The 17,754-nt window shown below is 49.6% G+C and overlaps 1 protein-coding gene across 1 annotated transcript in view; it reads right to left on the reverse strand.

The window, feature by feature from the left end:
- Window positions 1-1,222: 1,222 nt before the first annotated feature.
- LOC147118986 (uncharacterized) overlaps window positions 1,223-17,754 on the reverse strand; it is a 35,695-nt gene continuing 19,163 nt past the window's right edge. Inside the window, exon 3 of the mRNA XM_085984729.1 lies at window positions 1,223-4,180. Coding sequence (XP_085840855.1) covers window positions 3,253-4,180 — 928 coding nt within the window. The 3' untranslated portion in view covers window positions 1,223-3,252. The remainder of the gene's footprint in view (window positions 4,181-17,754) is intronic.

The raw sequence follows: 17,754 nt of genomic DNA on the forward strand, positions 1-17,754 counted from the left end.
TTATCAGATTGCTGTTTGTGGGAGCTTGTTGTGCGCTAATTGGCTGCTGCGTTTCTTACATTACAACAGTGACGACACTTCAAACAGTAGTTCATTGGCTGTAAAGCGCTTTGGGACGTCCGGTGGTGGTGAAAGGCGCTATATAAATGCAAGACAATCTTTCTTCACTGGCCTCACCAGCGACCTCTTCTGGCTGACGGTTGATTGACAGCCGAGAGTCCACGCATGCGCCGCCGGTTCGGCGGTTTGGGCCTAGTCCGGCACAGCGCCCCCTACCGGTCACCAAGTGTAATAACTGCGCATGCCCAGAGGCCATCAAACCCCTCCCCCACAACTAGCTGCGCCTGCGCACTGGATCCTGCCGGAGTCGGCGCGGGGCATTCCGCGGAAAGGCCTTGGTGTCGGTTCCAGAGTCGCGATCGGTGACGCAAAGTGAGTTTTCTGCGCTCCGATTGGGTGGAGAATTGCGTGGGGGGGTGGAGGGGTGGATCGGGAGAGAATAAAGAGAAATAGAAAAACCTGAGAGTCCGCGAGGCCCCGGACCGAGCGGCGTCAGTTGGACGGCGAACGTGTTCACCTCGGGGACACGTGACCCGGGCCCTCGGCCTGATTGACAGGAGGTTCCAACCAATAGGGAGCGAGTGGGGCGGGACTGGAGGAGCGAGCCGGCGGCGGGTCCTCCAACCAATCGGGGAGCCCGAGGGGCGGGACTAGCGCCGGCTGATTGTCTGATCCGCAGGACAGCGAGTTTCTCCAGTCCCTTGTTCAGGGCCCGGGGCCAGGGGAGGCTGTGGGCCTTTATTCCCCTTATTGGACACAAGGCTCTTTGTCTCACAACACACTGGCTCAGGTTTTAATGGAGACTTTTTAAATTCATCAGTAAAAGCAGATCAACCCCGTGCTTCTGTAGAACAAACTTTCACATCTCCATACACAGACCATCTCTTTACACATCCCCTTTCTACACAATTGCAGCCGACATGAGCAAGGACGTGAGGCTGATTAAAAGACACACTCATTTCATGGCAGCAAAGGTTACACTGGGACTAATCTTCAGTTATTTTCATTACAGACACAATGCAGAGTACAGAGGAGACTTGCATTTATACAGCCTCTTTCATGACCAATGAAGTACTTTTGAAGCGTAGTCACTGTTGTAATGTAGAAAACGCAGCAGCCAATTTGTGCACAGCAAGCTCCCACAAACAGCAATGTGATAATGATCAGATAATGTGTTTTATTTTAGCGATAAATATTGGCCAGAACACCAGAGCTTCAGAAAATCAATACACTCAGAGCGCAGGCCCACCATTACAATTATACACAGCTTCAGAAAATCAATACACTCACAGCGCAGGCCCAACATTACAATTATACACAGCTTCAGAAAATCAATACACTCACAGCACAGGCCCACCATTACAATTATACACAGCTTCAGAAAATCAATACACTCACAGCGCAGGCCCACCATTACAATTATACACACTTTCAGAATATCAATACACTCACAGCGCAGGCCCACCATTACAATTATACACACTTTCAGAATATCAATACACTCACAGCGCAGGCCCACCATTACAATTATACACAGCTTCAGAAAATCAATACACTCACAGCGCAGGCCCAGCATTACAATTATACACACTTTCAGAATATCAATACACTCACAGCGCAGGCCCAGCATTACAATTATACACAGCTTCAGAAAATAAACACTGAACTGAAATAGTTTATTATTCAGTTCAACAAATTGAGTGGCTGATTAGCACGGGTTAGATACAGAGTAAAGCTCCCTCTACACTGTCCCAACAAACACTCCCAGAGCAGGTACAGCATGGGTTAGATACAGAGTAAAGCTCCCTCTACATTGTCCCATCAAACACTCCCAGGGCAGGTACAGCACGGGTTAGATACAGAGTAACGCTCCCTCTACACTGTCCCATCAAACAATCCCAGCGCAGGTACAGCACGGGTTAGATACAGAGTAAAGCTCTATCTACACTGTCCCATCAAACACTCCCAGGGCAGGTACAGCACAGGTTAGATACAGAGTAAAGCCCCCTCTACATTGTCCCATCAAACACTCCCAGGGCAGGTACAGCACGGGTTAGATACAGAGTAAAGCTCGATCTACAGGGTACCTCTCCTCCCCTGAAGGTGCTGACTCTGGCTGGGTTCAGTTCTACATTCACTGGTTCCCCTCCCTCTCATCCCCTGAAGGTGCTGACTCTGGCTGGGTTCAGTTCTACATTCACTGGTTCCCCTCCCTCTCCTCCCCTGAAGGTGCTGACTCTGGCTGGGTTCAGTTCTACATTCACTGGTTGCCCTCCATCTCATCCCCTGAAGGTGCTGACTCTGGCTGGGTTCAGTTCTACATTCACTGGTTCCTCTCTCTCTCTCGTCCCCTGAAGGTGCTGACTCTGGCTGGGTTCAGTTCTACACTCACTGGTTCCTCTCCCTCTCCTCCCCTGAAGGTGCTGACTCTGGCTGTGTTCAGTTCTACAATCACTGGTTCCCCTCTCTCCTCCCCTGACGGTGCTGATTCTGGCTGGGTTCAGTTCTACACTCACTGGTTCCACTCCCTCTCCTCCCCTGAAGGTGCTAACTCTGGCTGTGTTCAGTTCTACAATCACTGGTTCCCCTCTCTCTCCTCCCCTGAAGGTGCTGATTCTGGCTGGGTTCAGTTCTGCACTCACTGGTTCCCCTCTCTCTCCTCCCAATGAAGGTGCTGATTCTGGCTGGGTTCAATTCTACACTCACTGGTTCCCCTCCCTCTCCTCCCCTGAAGGTACTGACTCTGGTTGTGTTCAGTTTTACACTCGCTGGTTCCCCTCCCTCTCCTCCCCTGAAGGTGCTGACTCTGGCTGGGTTCAGTTCTACACTCACTGGTTCCCCTCCCTCTCCTCCATGAAGGTGCTGACTCTGGCTGGGTTCAGTTCTACAATCACTGGTTCCTCTCCCTCTCCTGAATATTCACTGTTTTAGATTAGGGCCTGGGGCCGTACTTGGTGTTTGTAAAGCCTGTGTCCTCCCTGGATCCCAGGGCTCGGTGAAAGGTAATAACCGATATGGGGCAAAAGCAGTTATGTGGAGTTCACTCACAGATCAGCCATGATCTCATTGAATGGTGGAACAGACTCGAGGGGCTAAATGGCCTCCTCCTGTTCGTATAAATGACAGAATGATCATGGTTCTGTCCTGGATGTGATTAACAGCAGCAATAACAGCAGAATCCAACCCCTGCAGTCACTTGTGAACTCGCTGGTGTTTCAGCAGGTTGGATGACTGATTGAATCCCTTCCCACACACGGAGCAGGTGAACGGCCTCTCCCCAGTGTGAACTCGCTGGTGTGTCCGCAGGTTGGATGAATCAGTGAATCCCTTCTCACACACGGAGCAGGTGAATGGCCTCTCCCCAGTGTGAACTCGCTGGTGTGTCAGCAATGTGGATAATCGAGTGAATCCCTTCCCACACACAGAGCAGGTGAATGGTCTCTCCCCAGTGTGAACTCGCTGGTGTATCAGAAGCTCGGATGAACGAGTGAATCCCTTCCCACACATGGCACAGGTGAACGGTTTCTCTCCAGTGTGAACTCGCTGGTGTCTCAGCAGGTGGGATGGCCAAGTGAATCCCTTCCCACACTCAGAGCAGGAGAACGGCCTCTCCCCAGTGTGAACACGCTGGTGTGACAGCAAGTTGAATGACTGAGTGAATCCCTTCCCACATGTGGAGCAGGTGAACGGCCTCTCCCCAGTGTGAATACGTTGGTGTGTCAGCAGTTTGTTTCTGTTTTTAAAACTCTTCTCACAGTCAGAACATTTAAAAGGTCCCTTATCTGTGTGAATACCCTGGTGTTTCAGCAGGCTGGATAAAGTAGTGAATCCCTTCCCACATTCAATGCAGGTGAACGGCCTCTCCCCCGTGTGAACTCTCAGGTGTATCTGGAGGTTGGACGACTGAGTGAATCCCTTCCCACACACGGAGCAGGTGAACGGCCTCTCCCCGGTGTGACTGCGTCGATGAGTTTCCAGCTCAGACGGGTAATTGAATCCCTTCCCACAGTCCCCACATTTCCACGGTTTCTCCATGGTGCGGCTGTCCTTGTGTCTCTCCAGGTTGGACAATTGGTTGAAGCCTCGTCCACACACAGAACACGTGTACGGTTTCTCCCCGCTGTGAATGGTGCAATGTTTTTTCAGGCTGCGTAACTGGTTAAAGCTCTTTCCACAGTCAGTGGAACACTCTCACTCGCGTGTGTGTGCCTCAGTGTTTTTCCAATCACACTGATGTTTGAAATCTTTTCCCACAGACAGAACAGGCAAACATTTCTCCTTCCACAATCAAAGGCTGAGTATATTCAGGTCCTGATAAAGCGAGTGACTCAGTCAGATCTTGATGTGATGTCTGGTTTGAGCTTCCCGCCTGCAAATCCTCCCATTCTAATATCCTGTAAAAGGAGTTTATATAGAATTATATAGAATACAGCACAGGCCATTCGGACCAGCTAGTCTGTGCTGTGTGTTCATACACCACACAAGTGTCCTCCCACTCCATCTACCTCATGTCACCCTTTCAGCATATGTTTTTATTCTGTTCTCTCATGTACTCATCTCGTTTCCTTTCAAAGCATCAAAGCTATTTGCCTCAACCACTTCCTGTATTAGTGATCCCACCACCAAACACATCTTCCCCTTACCTCCCCTTTCAGCATTCCAAAGGGACCGCTCACACTGCATCACCCTGGTCCACTCCTCTATCACCACAACACCCCTTCCCCCAACACCTTCCCGTGCAAGTTCAGGAGGTGGAACACCTGCCCTTTTACCTCCTCCCTTCCCACTGTCCAGGGCCCCAACACCCCTTCCAGGTGAAACAGCAATTTACTTGCATTTCTTGCAATTTAGTATACTGTATTCGCTGCTCACGATGCGGTCTCCTCTACATTGGGGAGACCAAACGCAGATTGGGTGACCGCTTTGCGGAACACCTCCATTCAGTCCGTAAGGGTGGCCCCGAGCTTCCGGTCGCCTGTCATTTTAATTCTCCGCTCCATTCCCACTCGGACCTCTCTGTCCTCGGCCTCTTACACTGTTCCAATGAAGCTCAACGTAAGCTCGAGGAACAGCACCTCATCTTTCGATTAGGCACTTTACAGCCTTCCGGACTCAACATCGAGTTCAACAATTTCAGGCCATAACCTCTGCCCCAATCACTTTTTCTCTCTCTCACATGGCAGCTGTTGATGATTCTGCCATTGCCATTTACACTTCATCTAGAGTCATCTTTTGTTTCTTAACTTGTCCCATTACCATCTCCTTTTGCCTTGCACCATCATCCCTTTTGTCTCTTCATCTCTCCTGCCTTCCATCCTATCACAGACCTTCCCTTTTGTTCTTTCCTCCCCTCCCCCCTCTCCCTGCCCCTACACTTGCTTTAAAACCTGTTACATCTCCAACTTTTTCCAGTTCTGACGAAGGGTCATTGACCTGAAACGTTAACTCTGTTTCTCTCTCTACAGATGCTGCCTGACCTGCTGAGTATTTCCAGCATTTTCTGTTTTTATTCCTGTATTAGCGAGTTCCACATTCTAACCACTCTCTGAGTAAAGACATTTCTCCTCATTTCCCTGTTGGATTTATTAGTAACTATCTTGTATTTATGGCCCCTAGTTTTGGATTCTCTCCACATCTATCCTGTCACAGAATCACAGAATCACAGAAACCCCACAGTGCAGATAGAGGCCATTTCGGCCCATCGAGCCTGCACCGACACATATCCCACCCGATCCCCGTGTCCAAGCCATTTATAATTTTAAAGAGCTCTATCAGGTCTCCTCTAAGTCTTCCCTTTTCTGAAGAAAAAATCCCCAACCTGTTCAATCTTTCCCGATAGCTGCACACTCTCAGTTTACAAAAGCCAAACCTGTGATGCTTTGGCAACATAAGATGTACCTTATCATGCCAATAAAGCGATTTGAATTGAATTGAGTCCAGGATAGAAATTGAGAACATTCTCTCTTCCTGGTTCCTGTTCCAAGGTGGCCACGCATGCGCCCTGCTGTGACTTTTTTTTCTCTCCAGGCTTTATTAAGAGCACTGCATAACACAGATCGGGTGATAATTCCCTCAATCTGGAGAATAGAAGTGCAGTGGATTCGCGTGCGATCTTTTCGAGTCTATTGCAACTGACAACGGCTTAAATGGCCTGTTCTTATACACAAGCCTGCTGTGACTTTAAAACCCTGGGTAACTGACCAATCAAACCCGCAGCTGGACACACACGTGACACACAATCTACCAATGGTTTTCACTCCCGGGGCACTTGGATCAGGTTGGGAACAGGTGCCCTGCTGCCTCGCCCACTCGTCATTCCTGCACCAAGATGGCCGCCCAGTGAAGCTACCCACTCTCCTTTACCAGGATGGCGGCCGTTAACCTGGGCCTATTACCGGGAAAAAGCCCCGCAGCAGCAATCGCGGGAACATTAGCTTATTAATCAGGGCTTGCGGCCTACTCCAGGTGTTTATGAAGCCTATCCGCCCATATGTTGGTTTCATTACTCCCCGAGTCCCGCCATCCATTACCCGCTGCCGATGCGACTTTCCAGCCTTTGTCCTTCTCCAATACTCGCACTGCGCATGCTCCATCGCTGTCCGATGCTACGCTTGCGCACTGGGCTCCTGTAGTGTCGATAGGGCACATTCGTCCCCGCGGGGAATGTTGGGTAAAAGCCTCGCCATTGAGAGACCATATTAGCATATAGATAATTACTATCTGTGATAGGCGTGAGATTGGGGCCGGAGGGCCAAGCAATAAAATTAGGAAGCAAATTATACAGAAACCCAACTGCACGGGCCATCCGCTATAGTTCTGTCCTGGATGTGATTAACATCAGCAACAGCAGAATCCAACCCCTGCAGTCACTTGTGAACTCGCTGGTGTTTCAGCAGGTAGGTGAACGAGTGAATTTCTTCCCACGCACACATTTAAACAGCTTTTCTTCAGTATTGTGTCTCAAATGCTTTGGCCTTTTAACGCTGGAGTGTTAATAGGTGGGAAAACTGAGTAAATTCCTTCCCATACGTGAAGTATCTAACCGATCTCTCTCTGGTGTGTCAGTAAATGGGATGATCGAATGAATCCCTTTCCACACACACAGCTGGTGAATGGCCTCTCCTCTGTGTGAACATGCTATTGTGTCTGTAGGCTAGGGTGCACCTGTAGGATTTAGTAAACATTATTAAGATTCTATAAGCATTTTTATATAAATATAATATGTGAAATTGTATGTTAAAAGCCTAAAAGCCTGCATAAAATGGCGAATTGCTGAGAGCAAAGCAGGATGGGAAATATGCCAACCTGACTAAAAAAAAACTGCTGTGTTTCCAATTACCGAAGTAACAGAATGTAGTGCTAAGTTTATGGAGATGAGGAATTCAGTAATATTATGCTTAAAGAGATAAAAACTAGAGAAAGAGATAGGAGTTGGAGACATCCTTCATTGGTACAGCTATAGGATGGACCGACTATTTAGAAAACATTCTAGGAAATGTTCTGTGAAAAGTGAAGATCTGAGATAAGGGTACTTTGTTATGCATAGAGAAAAAGTCAGAAGGATCAACAAGGTCATAAGATGGCTAACGAGGGAAGCAAGACTTTTTACCAGGTGTCAGAGGGTTAATTACTGCCACGTAAGCAAAACGAGAGGAAAAAGGGTACAAAAAAACAGGTTTTGAACATCGTAAGTGCGCACCGTGTAACCAGAGATTGATAGGAGCTTCGGTCAAAAGAACATAGCAAGATCCCAAGTAAGCGGGCTTCAGTCAACAGAACACAGCAACATACATCAGGAGGCTTGTGCCGCGGTCACTCGAATGAACAGACTGTGCCTATCTTCTTGTTCAGTATTACTTTTTGGTACTGGATGTTTAATGCTTAATAAACCTGTTTTACTGATACACAATATACCTGCACCCAGAGTGGTTTGTGTAGTCACAGACTGTTTTACTGATACACAATATACCTGTACCCAGAGTGGTTTCTGTAGTCACAGACTGTTTTACTGATACACAATATACCTGTACCCAGAGTGGTTTGTGTAGTCAGGCACTGTTTTACTGATACACAATATACCTGTACCCAGAGTGGTTTGTGTAGTCACAGACTGTTTTACTGATACACAATATACCTGTACCCAGAGTGGTTTGTGTAGTCAGGCACTGTTTTACTGATACACAATATACCTGTACCCAGAGTGGTTTGTGTAGTCAGGCACTGTTTTACTGATACACAATATACCTGTACCCAGAGTGGTTTGTGTAGTCACAGACTGTTTTACTGATACACAATATACCTGGACCCAGAGTGGTTTGTGTAGTCACGGACTGTTTTACTGATACACAATATACCTGTACCCAGGGTGGTTTGTGTAGTCATGGACTGTTTTACTGACACAATATACCTGTACCCCGAGTGGTTTGTGTAGTCACGGACTGTTTTACTGGTACACAATAGAACTGCACCCAGAGTGGTTTGTGTAGTCATGGACTGTTTTACTTATCCACAATACACCTGTACCCAGAGTGGTTTGTGTAGTCATGGACAGGGAGAGGAGGGGAGGGAGAGAGGGGAGGGGAGGGAGGGATAGGACAGGGAGAGGACAAGACAGGGAGAGGGGGGACACACAGGGGCAGGGAGACCAAGCGCCCCAAAATTGCCCTCGCAACGCGGGGCTCCCCAGCTAGTCTATATATATAAAGCGGCTCTTCTGTCTGTCTGTCCCGATGTCTGTCTGTCTGTCTGTCTGTCTGTCCGTTCTCTATACGTTTGAAAGTTACAGAGCGTACCGACGCGCGCGTCACCTCAAAAGAAAGCTTGCGATTCCGGACCAGTCATAGGCATATTTATGTTTCAGCCACACAAAAATCCCGCCCGCAGTATCCGAAAAACGTTCAGCCTTCCGCTCATTAGCATCTCATTAGCGACCGTGTGACGTCGAGGTCGACCAATCGGACGGCGGGTTCCGTCCTACAGTTGAGTGTCGAGTGACTCGACGATTGACCAATCCTACGCTTCGGTGACCTGACCGGTCGACCAATCGGTGCGTGTGTGGGCGGGCCTTATCCTTCTGAACCGAGGTGAGTGGCCGCCATCTTGATTTTTCACGATTTTTTCCCCACACTTTCAGTGTGTTAGGGAGGTAAGGTAAATATTTGAATTATGTGTTAGGGAATTAATTAACAATTTATTTGAGTTTTATATTGTGTTTAGCAACCCCCCCTCCTCCTCACCCTCGCGCAGGGGGGACTCGGGGCCTGAAGCTCAAAAAATTTCTCTCTCTCTCTCTCTCTCTTTCTTCCCTCTCTCTCTCTCCTTCTCCTCTTCCCTCTCGCTCCTTCTCCTCTTCCCTCTCTCCTCTTCCCTCTCTCTCCTTCTCCTCTTCCCTCTCTGTCTCTCTCTACTTCCCCCTCTCAGGTTTCACGGTGTCGCGGACGGAGCGCGGGCGGGCCGCCCGAAGTTTCCCGCTCGCTAACGGCCGCCAAGCCACCCTTGCCTGCTCCCCGCGGGCCGCCTCGCGCTGCCCGCACTGACCGCGCATGCGCCGCCCGCACTGACCGCGCATGCGCCGCGCGCACTGACCGCGCATGCGCCGCCCGCCCGCAGCGGCCGTCCATCAGCCGCGTGATACGCGGGGGACCTCAGCTCCGGTCCGTCCCGGCCTCAGAACCCGACCGCGCCTTAAGCGCTAGGCCCCGCATGGCCACTATCGCAACGGCACCGGACCTCAGGCGCTAGGCAGGGGTAGGGGCCGGAGAGAGGGACAGAGGGGAGTGGGGGAGGGGAGGGGAGGGTAGGTGTGGGGGTGGGGGAGGGGAGGGAGGGAGGGAGACAGAGGAGGGGAGGGAGAGAGGGGAGGGGAGGGAGGGATAGGACAGGGAGAGGACATGACAGGGAGAGGGGGGACACACAGGGGCAGGGAGGCCAAGCGCCCCAAAATTGCCCTCGCAACGCGGGGCTCCCCAGCTAGTACACAATATACCTGTACCCAGAGTGGTTTGTGTAGACACGGACTTTTTTACTGATACACAATATACCTGTACCCAGAGTGGTTTGTGTAGACACGGACTGTTTTACTGATACACAATATAACAGCACCCAGAGTGGTTTGTGTACTCATCGACTGTTTTACTGATCCACAATACACCTGTACCCAGAGTGATTTGTGTAGTCACGGACTGTTTTACTGATACACAATATACCTGTACCCAGAGTGGTTTGTGCAGTCATGGACTGTTTTACTGATAAACAATATACCTGTACCCAGAGTGGTTTGTGTAGTCACAGACTGTTTTACTGATACACAATATACCTGTACACAGAGTGGTTTGTGTAGTCAGGCACTGTTTTACTGATACACAATATACCTGTACCCAGAGTGGTTTGTGTAGTCACAGACTGTTTTACTGATACACAATATACCTGGACCCAGAGTGGTTTGTGTAGTCAGGCACTGTTTTACTGATACACAATATACCTGTACCCAGGGTGGTTTGTGTAGTCATGGACTGTTTTACTGACACAATATACCTGTACCCAGAGTGGTTTGTGTAGTCATGGACTGTTTTACTGATACACAATATACCTGTACCCAGGGTGGTTTGTGTAGTCACGGACTGTTTTACTGATACACAATATACCTGGATGCAGAGTGGTTTGTGTAGTCACGGACTGTTATACTGATACACAATATACCTGTACCCAGGGTGGTTTGTATATTCACGGACTGTTATACTGATACACAATATACCTGTACCCAGGGTGGTTTGTATATTCACGGACTGTTTTACTGATACGCAATATACCTGGACCCAGAGTGGTTTGTGTAGTCACGGACTGTTTTACTGATACACAATATACCTGGACCCAGAGTGGTTTGTGTAGTCACTGATACACTTATCAATTACTCCATAAAAGGCGATGAATTAGGAAAGTAATGAAAAGGTTTTTATTAACTAAAGAACAGAGCATGACTCTCGTGGATGACTGGTTCCAAGAAGGAAGTGGGTTGCCGGGCAGCCACCTTTATACCAGGTCATGTAGGCGGAGCCAGCTGAGGCATGCATTGGTACACAGTGAGTAGCAAGAGGTAACAATGTGCAATAACGATAACAGTAGTGAACAACAATGAAAACAATAACAGTGGTTTACCACATTCACCCCTTGTTTAAAATTGAGTCCGGCGGGGTGAAGTGTACTAAAAGTTCGTGTAGGTAAGTCTATCAGGAGGCCTTGTATGCCGTCCTGATCGTCGTAGCAGCGGCGGCGGTGCTGCAGTATCCAACGTCGAGTCTGATGTCTGAGTGGTCGACGAAGGGTCCTGGGGCTCCGGCATGCTGTCTACAGGGGTTGGGTTGGGAGAAGTGGTGGATAATAACGGTGGTGATTCAGGGGTGCCCGAGGGTGCGAGGTCTCGTATGAAGACCATGTCCTCCCACCCGTCTGGGTATGCCACATAGGCATACTGGGGGTTGGCATGTAGGAGGTTCACCCTCTCGACCAGGGGGTCCGTTTTATGGGTCCTCACGTGCCTCCGCAGTAGGACAGGCCCAGGAGAAGTCAGCCATGTCGGTAGCGAGGTTCCCGATGTGGACTTCCTGGGTAAAACGAACAGTTGCTCATGAGGGGTGGCATTAGTGGCAGTACAAAGCAGTGACCGGATGGAGTGGAGCGCCACAGGGAGGGCCTCCTGCCAGCGAGAGGTCGGAAGGCCCTTAGATTTTAAGGCTAAGAGGACGGCCTTCCAAACCGTCGCGTTCTCTCTTTCCACCTGGCCGTTCCCCCGGGGGTTGTAGCTGGTGGTCCTGCTCGCAGCAATACCTCTCGCGAGCAGGTACTGACGAAGTTCATCGCTCATGAAAGATGAGCCCCGGTCGCTATGTATATAGCTGGGGAACCCGAACAAGGCGAAGAGGTCATTCAGACATTTGATGACCGTGGTACTGGTCATGTCTGTGCAAGGGATGGCAAACGGGAATCGGGAGTACTCATCAACAATGTTGAGGAAGTACACGTTGCGGTCAGAGGAAGGGAGGGGCCCTTTAAAGTCGATGCTCAAGCGCTCGAAGGGGCGAGTGGCCTTGATCAGGCTTGCTCTGTCTGGCCTATAAAAATGCGGTTTGCATTCGGCACAGATTTGGCAGTTCCTGGTCATAGTTCTGACCTCCTCGATGGAGTAGGGCAGGTTGCGGGACTTAATGAAGTGGCAGAATCTGGTGACCCCGGGGTGGCAGAGGTCATTGTGGAGGGTCCGCAGTCTATCAACTTGCGCGTTGGCGCATGTACCTCGTGATAGAGCATCTGGGGGCTCATTGAGTTTCCCGGGCCGGTACAAGATATCGTAATTGTAGGTGGAGAGTTCAATTCTCCACCTCAAGATCTTGTCGTTCTTGATTTTGCCCCTCTGCTTATTATTGAACATAAAAGCAACTGAACGCTGGTCAGTGAGAAGGGTAAATCGTTTTCCGGCCAGGTAATGCCTCCAGTGTCGCACCGCTTCCACAATAGCCTGGGCCTCCTTTTCGACAGAGGAGTGTCGAATCCCGGGGCCCTGGAGGGTCCTTGAGAAAAAGGCCACGGGTCTCCCCGCCTGGTTAAGGGTTGCAGCTAGGGCAAAGTCGGATGCATCGCTCTCCACTTGGAAAGGGATGGACTCATCCACTGCGTGCATTGTGGCCTTCGCAATATCACTCTTGATAAGAGTGAAGGCAGCACCCGCCTCTGATGTCAGGGGGAAGGAGGTGGACTTGATGAGGGGTCTGGCTTTGTCCGCATAGTTGGGCACCCACTGAGCATAGTAAGAGAAAAACCCCAGGCATCTCTTCAGTGCTTTTAGGCAGTGGGGGAGTGTGAGCTCCATAAGGGGGCGCATTCTGTCGGGGTCGGGCCCGATGACTCCGTTCTCCACTACGCAGCCGAGGATGGCAAGGCGCGTGGTGTGAAACATACATTTCTCTTTATTGTATGTTAGATTCAGCCGTTGGGCCTTACGGAGGAATTTTGCTAGATTAACGTCATGGTCCTGCTGGTCGTGGCCGCAGATGGTGACGTTACCCAGATAGGGAAAGGTGGCCTGCAGCGCGTTCTGGTCAACCATCCGGTCCATCTCCCTTTGGAAGACCGAAACCTCGTTGGTGACGCCGAAGGGGACCCTAAGGAAGTGGTAGAGGCGGCCGTTTGCCTCGAAGGCAGTATACTGGCGGTCCTCATGGCGGATAGGGAGTTGGTGGTATGCTGACTTAAGGTCAATGGTGGAGAATACCCTGTATTGCGCAATCTGATTGACCATATCAGATATGCGGGGAAGGGGGTATGCATCCAGCTGGGTGTACCGGTTTATGGTTTGGCTGTAGTCGATGACCAGGCGGCGTTTATCGGCGGTCTTAACGACTACAACCTGGGCTCGCCATGGGCTGGTGCTCCCTTCGATAATGCCCTCCTTCAGGAGTCGCTCCACCTCAGCGCTAATAAAAGCTCTGTCCCTGGCGCTGTACCGCCTGCTCTTGGTAGCGATGGGTTAAAAGTCGCGGGTGAGGTTAGCAAACAAGGGAGGGGGGGGAATTTGAGTGTGGAAAGGCTGCAAGTGGTGCGCGGCGGGCAATTTAAAAGCTGTTGGTTGCAGACTGTGAGTGGGGGAAGGGGTCCACCGTATGCCAATGTGACACTTTTGAGGTGGCACTGAAAATCCAACCCTAGCAGAACAGCAGCGCAAAGACGGGGCAGGACAAGAAGTTTAAAATTTTTATATTCAGTGCCCCTAACCGAAAGGGTCACCACACAGTAGCCGCCGACGTCCGTTGAATGGGACTTGGACGCCATAGAAATCCGATGGCGCGTTGGCAGGACCGTGAGGGAGTGGCTACGCACCGTGTCGGGGTGAATAAAACTCTCCGTGCTCCCGCTGTCAAACAGACAAGTAGTGGCGCGGCCGTTTACCGTAATGTCCATCATGGACCTGGACAGATGATGAGGGAGGGCTTGATCCAGCGTAACGGAGGCCAGTGTATGGCTGAGTGAGCTGATATGGTCGTCCGACGAGACGGTGGTCGAGTCCGGAGACAAATTGGCGGTTGAGTGTGGCGGGCAAAATGGCGGCGGCCATGATTCCGATCCCCACGCGGCCGGAGGTGCACAAAATGGCGGAGAAGATGGCTGCCCCCACGGTTCACACGCGGCGCTGCTGGCGTTCGCGGGTTTCCCTCTGCAGGCGTTGGCGTAATGGCCTTTCTTCCCGCAGCCAGAGCAGGTAGCGGTCTTCGCCGGGCAGCGCGCTCTGGGGTGTTTTAACTGGCTACGGAAATAGCATTTTTGGGCCTGGTTACGGGACATCGTTGCAGTAGTTGGTACCGGGGGCGGCGGTCCCGGTTGCTTTCGGGACATCGCTGCAGTAGTTGGTACCGGGGGCGGCGGTCCCATGTCCCAAGGTCGCGATGACCATGGCGCGGCCCCGTTACGTGCGTATGCTTCGAGGTTTCGGTGGGCCGCATCGAGTGAGAGCGCGAGGGCTACGGCCGTCTTCAGGTCGAGCTCCTTGCTTTCGAGCAGTCTCTGCCGGGAGTAGTCGGACTGGAGGCCCTTAATGAAGGCATCACAGGTAAGTCCCTCCGCGTGCGCCGCAGCAGTTACCGCCTTACAGTCGCAGTCCCTGCAGAGCGTCTGTAACGCCCGTAAAAATGCCTCTACCGATTCCCCGGTTGCTGCCTGCGGGATCCCAGGAGGTGTCTGGCGTAAATCGTATTCACTGGGCACTTGTATTGTCCTTTTAGCAGGTCGAGAGCCGCCGTGTACATAGTAGCGTCCCGGATGAGTGTATATACTTGAGGGCTCACCTGGGCGGTCAGGACTTTTAATTTGTTCTCCTCCGATGTCACGGCGGAGGCTTCTAGGAAGGATTCAAAGCAGCTCAGCCAGTGTTCGAAATTGGTAGCTGAACCCGCCGCTTGGGGGTGGAGGTCCAGGCATGCTGGTCTGAGGGCTCGCAGCAACGCCTGCTGTTGTTGCTGCTCAGTTCCGGACATTTTACTTTTAGTTAATAAAATTGATACGCTGATCAATTACTCCATAAAAGGCGATGAATTAGGAAAGTAATGAAAAGGTTTTTATTAACTAAAGAACAGAGCATGCCTCTCGTGGACGACTGGTTCCAAGAAGGAAGTGGGTTGCCGGGCAGCCACCTTTATACCAGGTCATGTAGGTGGAGCCAGCTGAGGCATGCATAGGTACACAGTGAGTAGCAAGAGGTAACAATGTGCAATAACGATAACGGTAGTGAACGACAGTGAACAACAATGAAAACAATAACAGTGGTTTACCACAGTCACGGACAGTTTTACTGATACACAATATACCTGTACCCAGAGTGGTTTGTGCAGTCACGGACTGTTTTACTGATACACAATATACCTGTACCCAGAGTGGTTTGTGTAGTCAGGGACTGTTTTACTGATACACAATATACCTGTTCCCAGAGTGGTTTGTGTAGTCATGGACTGTTTTACTGATACACAATATACCTGTACCCAAAGTGGTTTGTGTAGTCACGGACTGTTTTACTGATACACAATATACCTGTTCCCAGAGTGGTTTGTGTAGTCATGGACTGTTTTACTGATACACAATATACCTGTACCCAGAGTGGTTTGTGTAGTCACAGACTGTTTTACTGATACACAATATACCTGTACCCAAAGTGGTTTGTGTAGTCATGGACTGTTTTACTGATACACAATATACCTGTACCCAGAGTGGTTTGTGTAGTCATGGACTGTTTTACTGATACACAATATACCTGTACCCAGAGTGGTTTGTGTAGTCATGGACTGTTTTACTGATACACAATATACCTGTACCCAGAGTGGTTTGTGTAGTCACAGACTGTTTTACTGATACACAATATACCTGTACCCAGAGTGGTTTGTGTAGTCAGGGACTGTTTTACTGATACACAATATACCTGTACCCAAAGTGGTTTGTGTAGTCATGGACTGTTTTACTGATACACAATATACCTGGACCCAGAGTGGTTTGTGTAGTCACAGACTGTTTTACTGATACACAATATACCTGTTCCCAGAGTGGTTTGTGTAGTCATGGACTGTTTTACTGATACACAATATACCTGTACCCAGAGTGGTTTGTGTAGTCACAGACTGTTTTACTGATACACAATATACCTGTACCCAGAGTGGTTTGTGTAGTCACGGACTGTTTTACTGATACACAATATACCTGGACCCAGAGTGGTTTGTGCAGTCACGGACTGTTTTACTGATACACAATATACCTGTACCCAGAGTGGTTTTTGTAGTCACGGACTGTTTTACTGATACACAATGTACCTGTACCCAGAGTGGTTTGTGTAGTCACGGACTGTTTTACTGATACACAATATACCTGTACCCAGAGTGGTTTGTGTAGTCACGGACTGTTTTACTGATACACAATAGACCTGTCCCCAGAGTGGTTTGTGTAGTCACGGACTGTGTTACTGATACACAATATACCTGGACCCAGAGTGGTTTGTGTAGTCACGGACAAATTATTACAAGAGCTCATTAAAGCTACATGTCAGTAGGTGAGATGTGCGAGTGAATCTCTTTCTACACTCAGCTGGTGTGCAGCCTCTCCCCGGTGTGACTGTATCCATGAGTTTCCACCTCAGACGGGCAACTGAATCCATTCCCACTGTCAACAACAACAACAACAACTTGCATTTATATAGCGTCTATAATGTAGAAAAAATGTCCCAAGGCCTTCGGAGTGATCCCCAGTGTCCTGGCCAATATTTATCCCTGAATCAACATCAGAAAAAATAGATTATCTGGTCATTATCACATTGCTGTTGTGGGAGCTTGCTGTGCGCAATTTGGCTGCTGTGTTTCCTACATTAAAACCGTGACTACACTTCAAAAGTACTTCATTGACTGTAAAGCGCTTTGGGACATCCTGAGGTTGTGAAAGGCGCTATATAAATGCAAGTCTTTCTTTCTTTCACAGGAGCATTAACAGTCCCCACATTAACACTGTAGATTCTCGGCACGTCTGTGCTTCTGTCTGGAATTTGGTCTCCCAATCACTGCTATAATTTCCATGCAATAAACATGGAAATACACATATTTTGCCAACGTAAGTCAGTGGCTCTGATAAATGGTCCGTTACATCGCGTAACACCCCTACGGTTGTAAAACAGCAGATCCTCTGGCCCAGGATGAGCCGTGCCTTGGTAGATCTGCTGGTGATGTAATACAAATGGTCATTGTTTGTGTATTCCATGTTTGTTGCATCACACCAATTTATTTTAGTCAATTTTCTCGCAGCTGATTGACTTATAGGTGAACTTATTCCAACAATCTTAATAACTCGTGTTCCTTTTACCAAGGTGTTCACCAAGGAAGATGACTTCGCCAAAGCCACGGTAACTGAGGAGGTTGCTGGGATACTGGATGAGATAAAGGTAGATATAGAGGAGGTATGAGAAAGGCTGGCAGTACTTAAAGTGGATAAGTCACCCGGTCCGGATGGGAGGTATCCCAGGTTGCTGAGGTAAGTGATGGGTAGAAATTGTGGAGGTGCTGATCACAACTTTCCAATCCTCCTTAGATACCGGGGTGATGGCAGAGGACTGGACGATTGAAAATGTTACACACTTGTTCGAAAAAGGGGAGAAGGATAAATCTGGAAATTACAGGGCAG

This window comes from Somniosus microcephalus, chromosome 4 (assembly GCF_052327205.1).
Source record: "Somniosus microcephalus isolate GS21.2 chromosome 4, FLI_Smic_1.0, whole genome shotgun sequence".
NCBI lineage: Eukaryota > Metazoa > Chordata > Chondrichthyes > Squaliformes > Somniosidae > Somniosus > Somniosus microcephalus.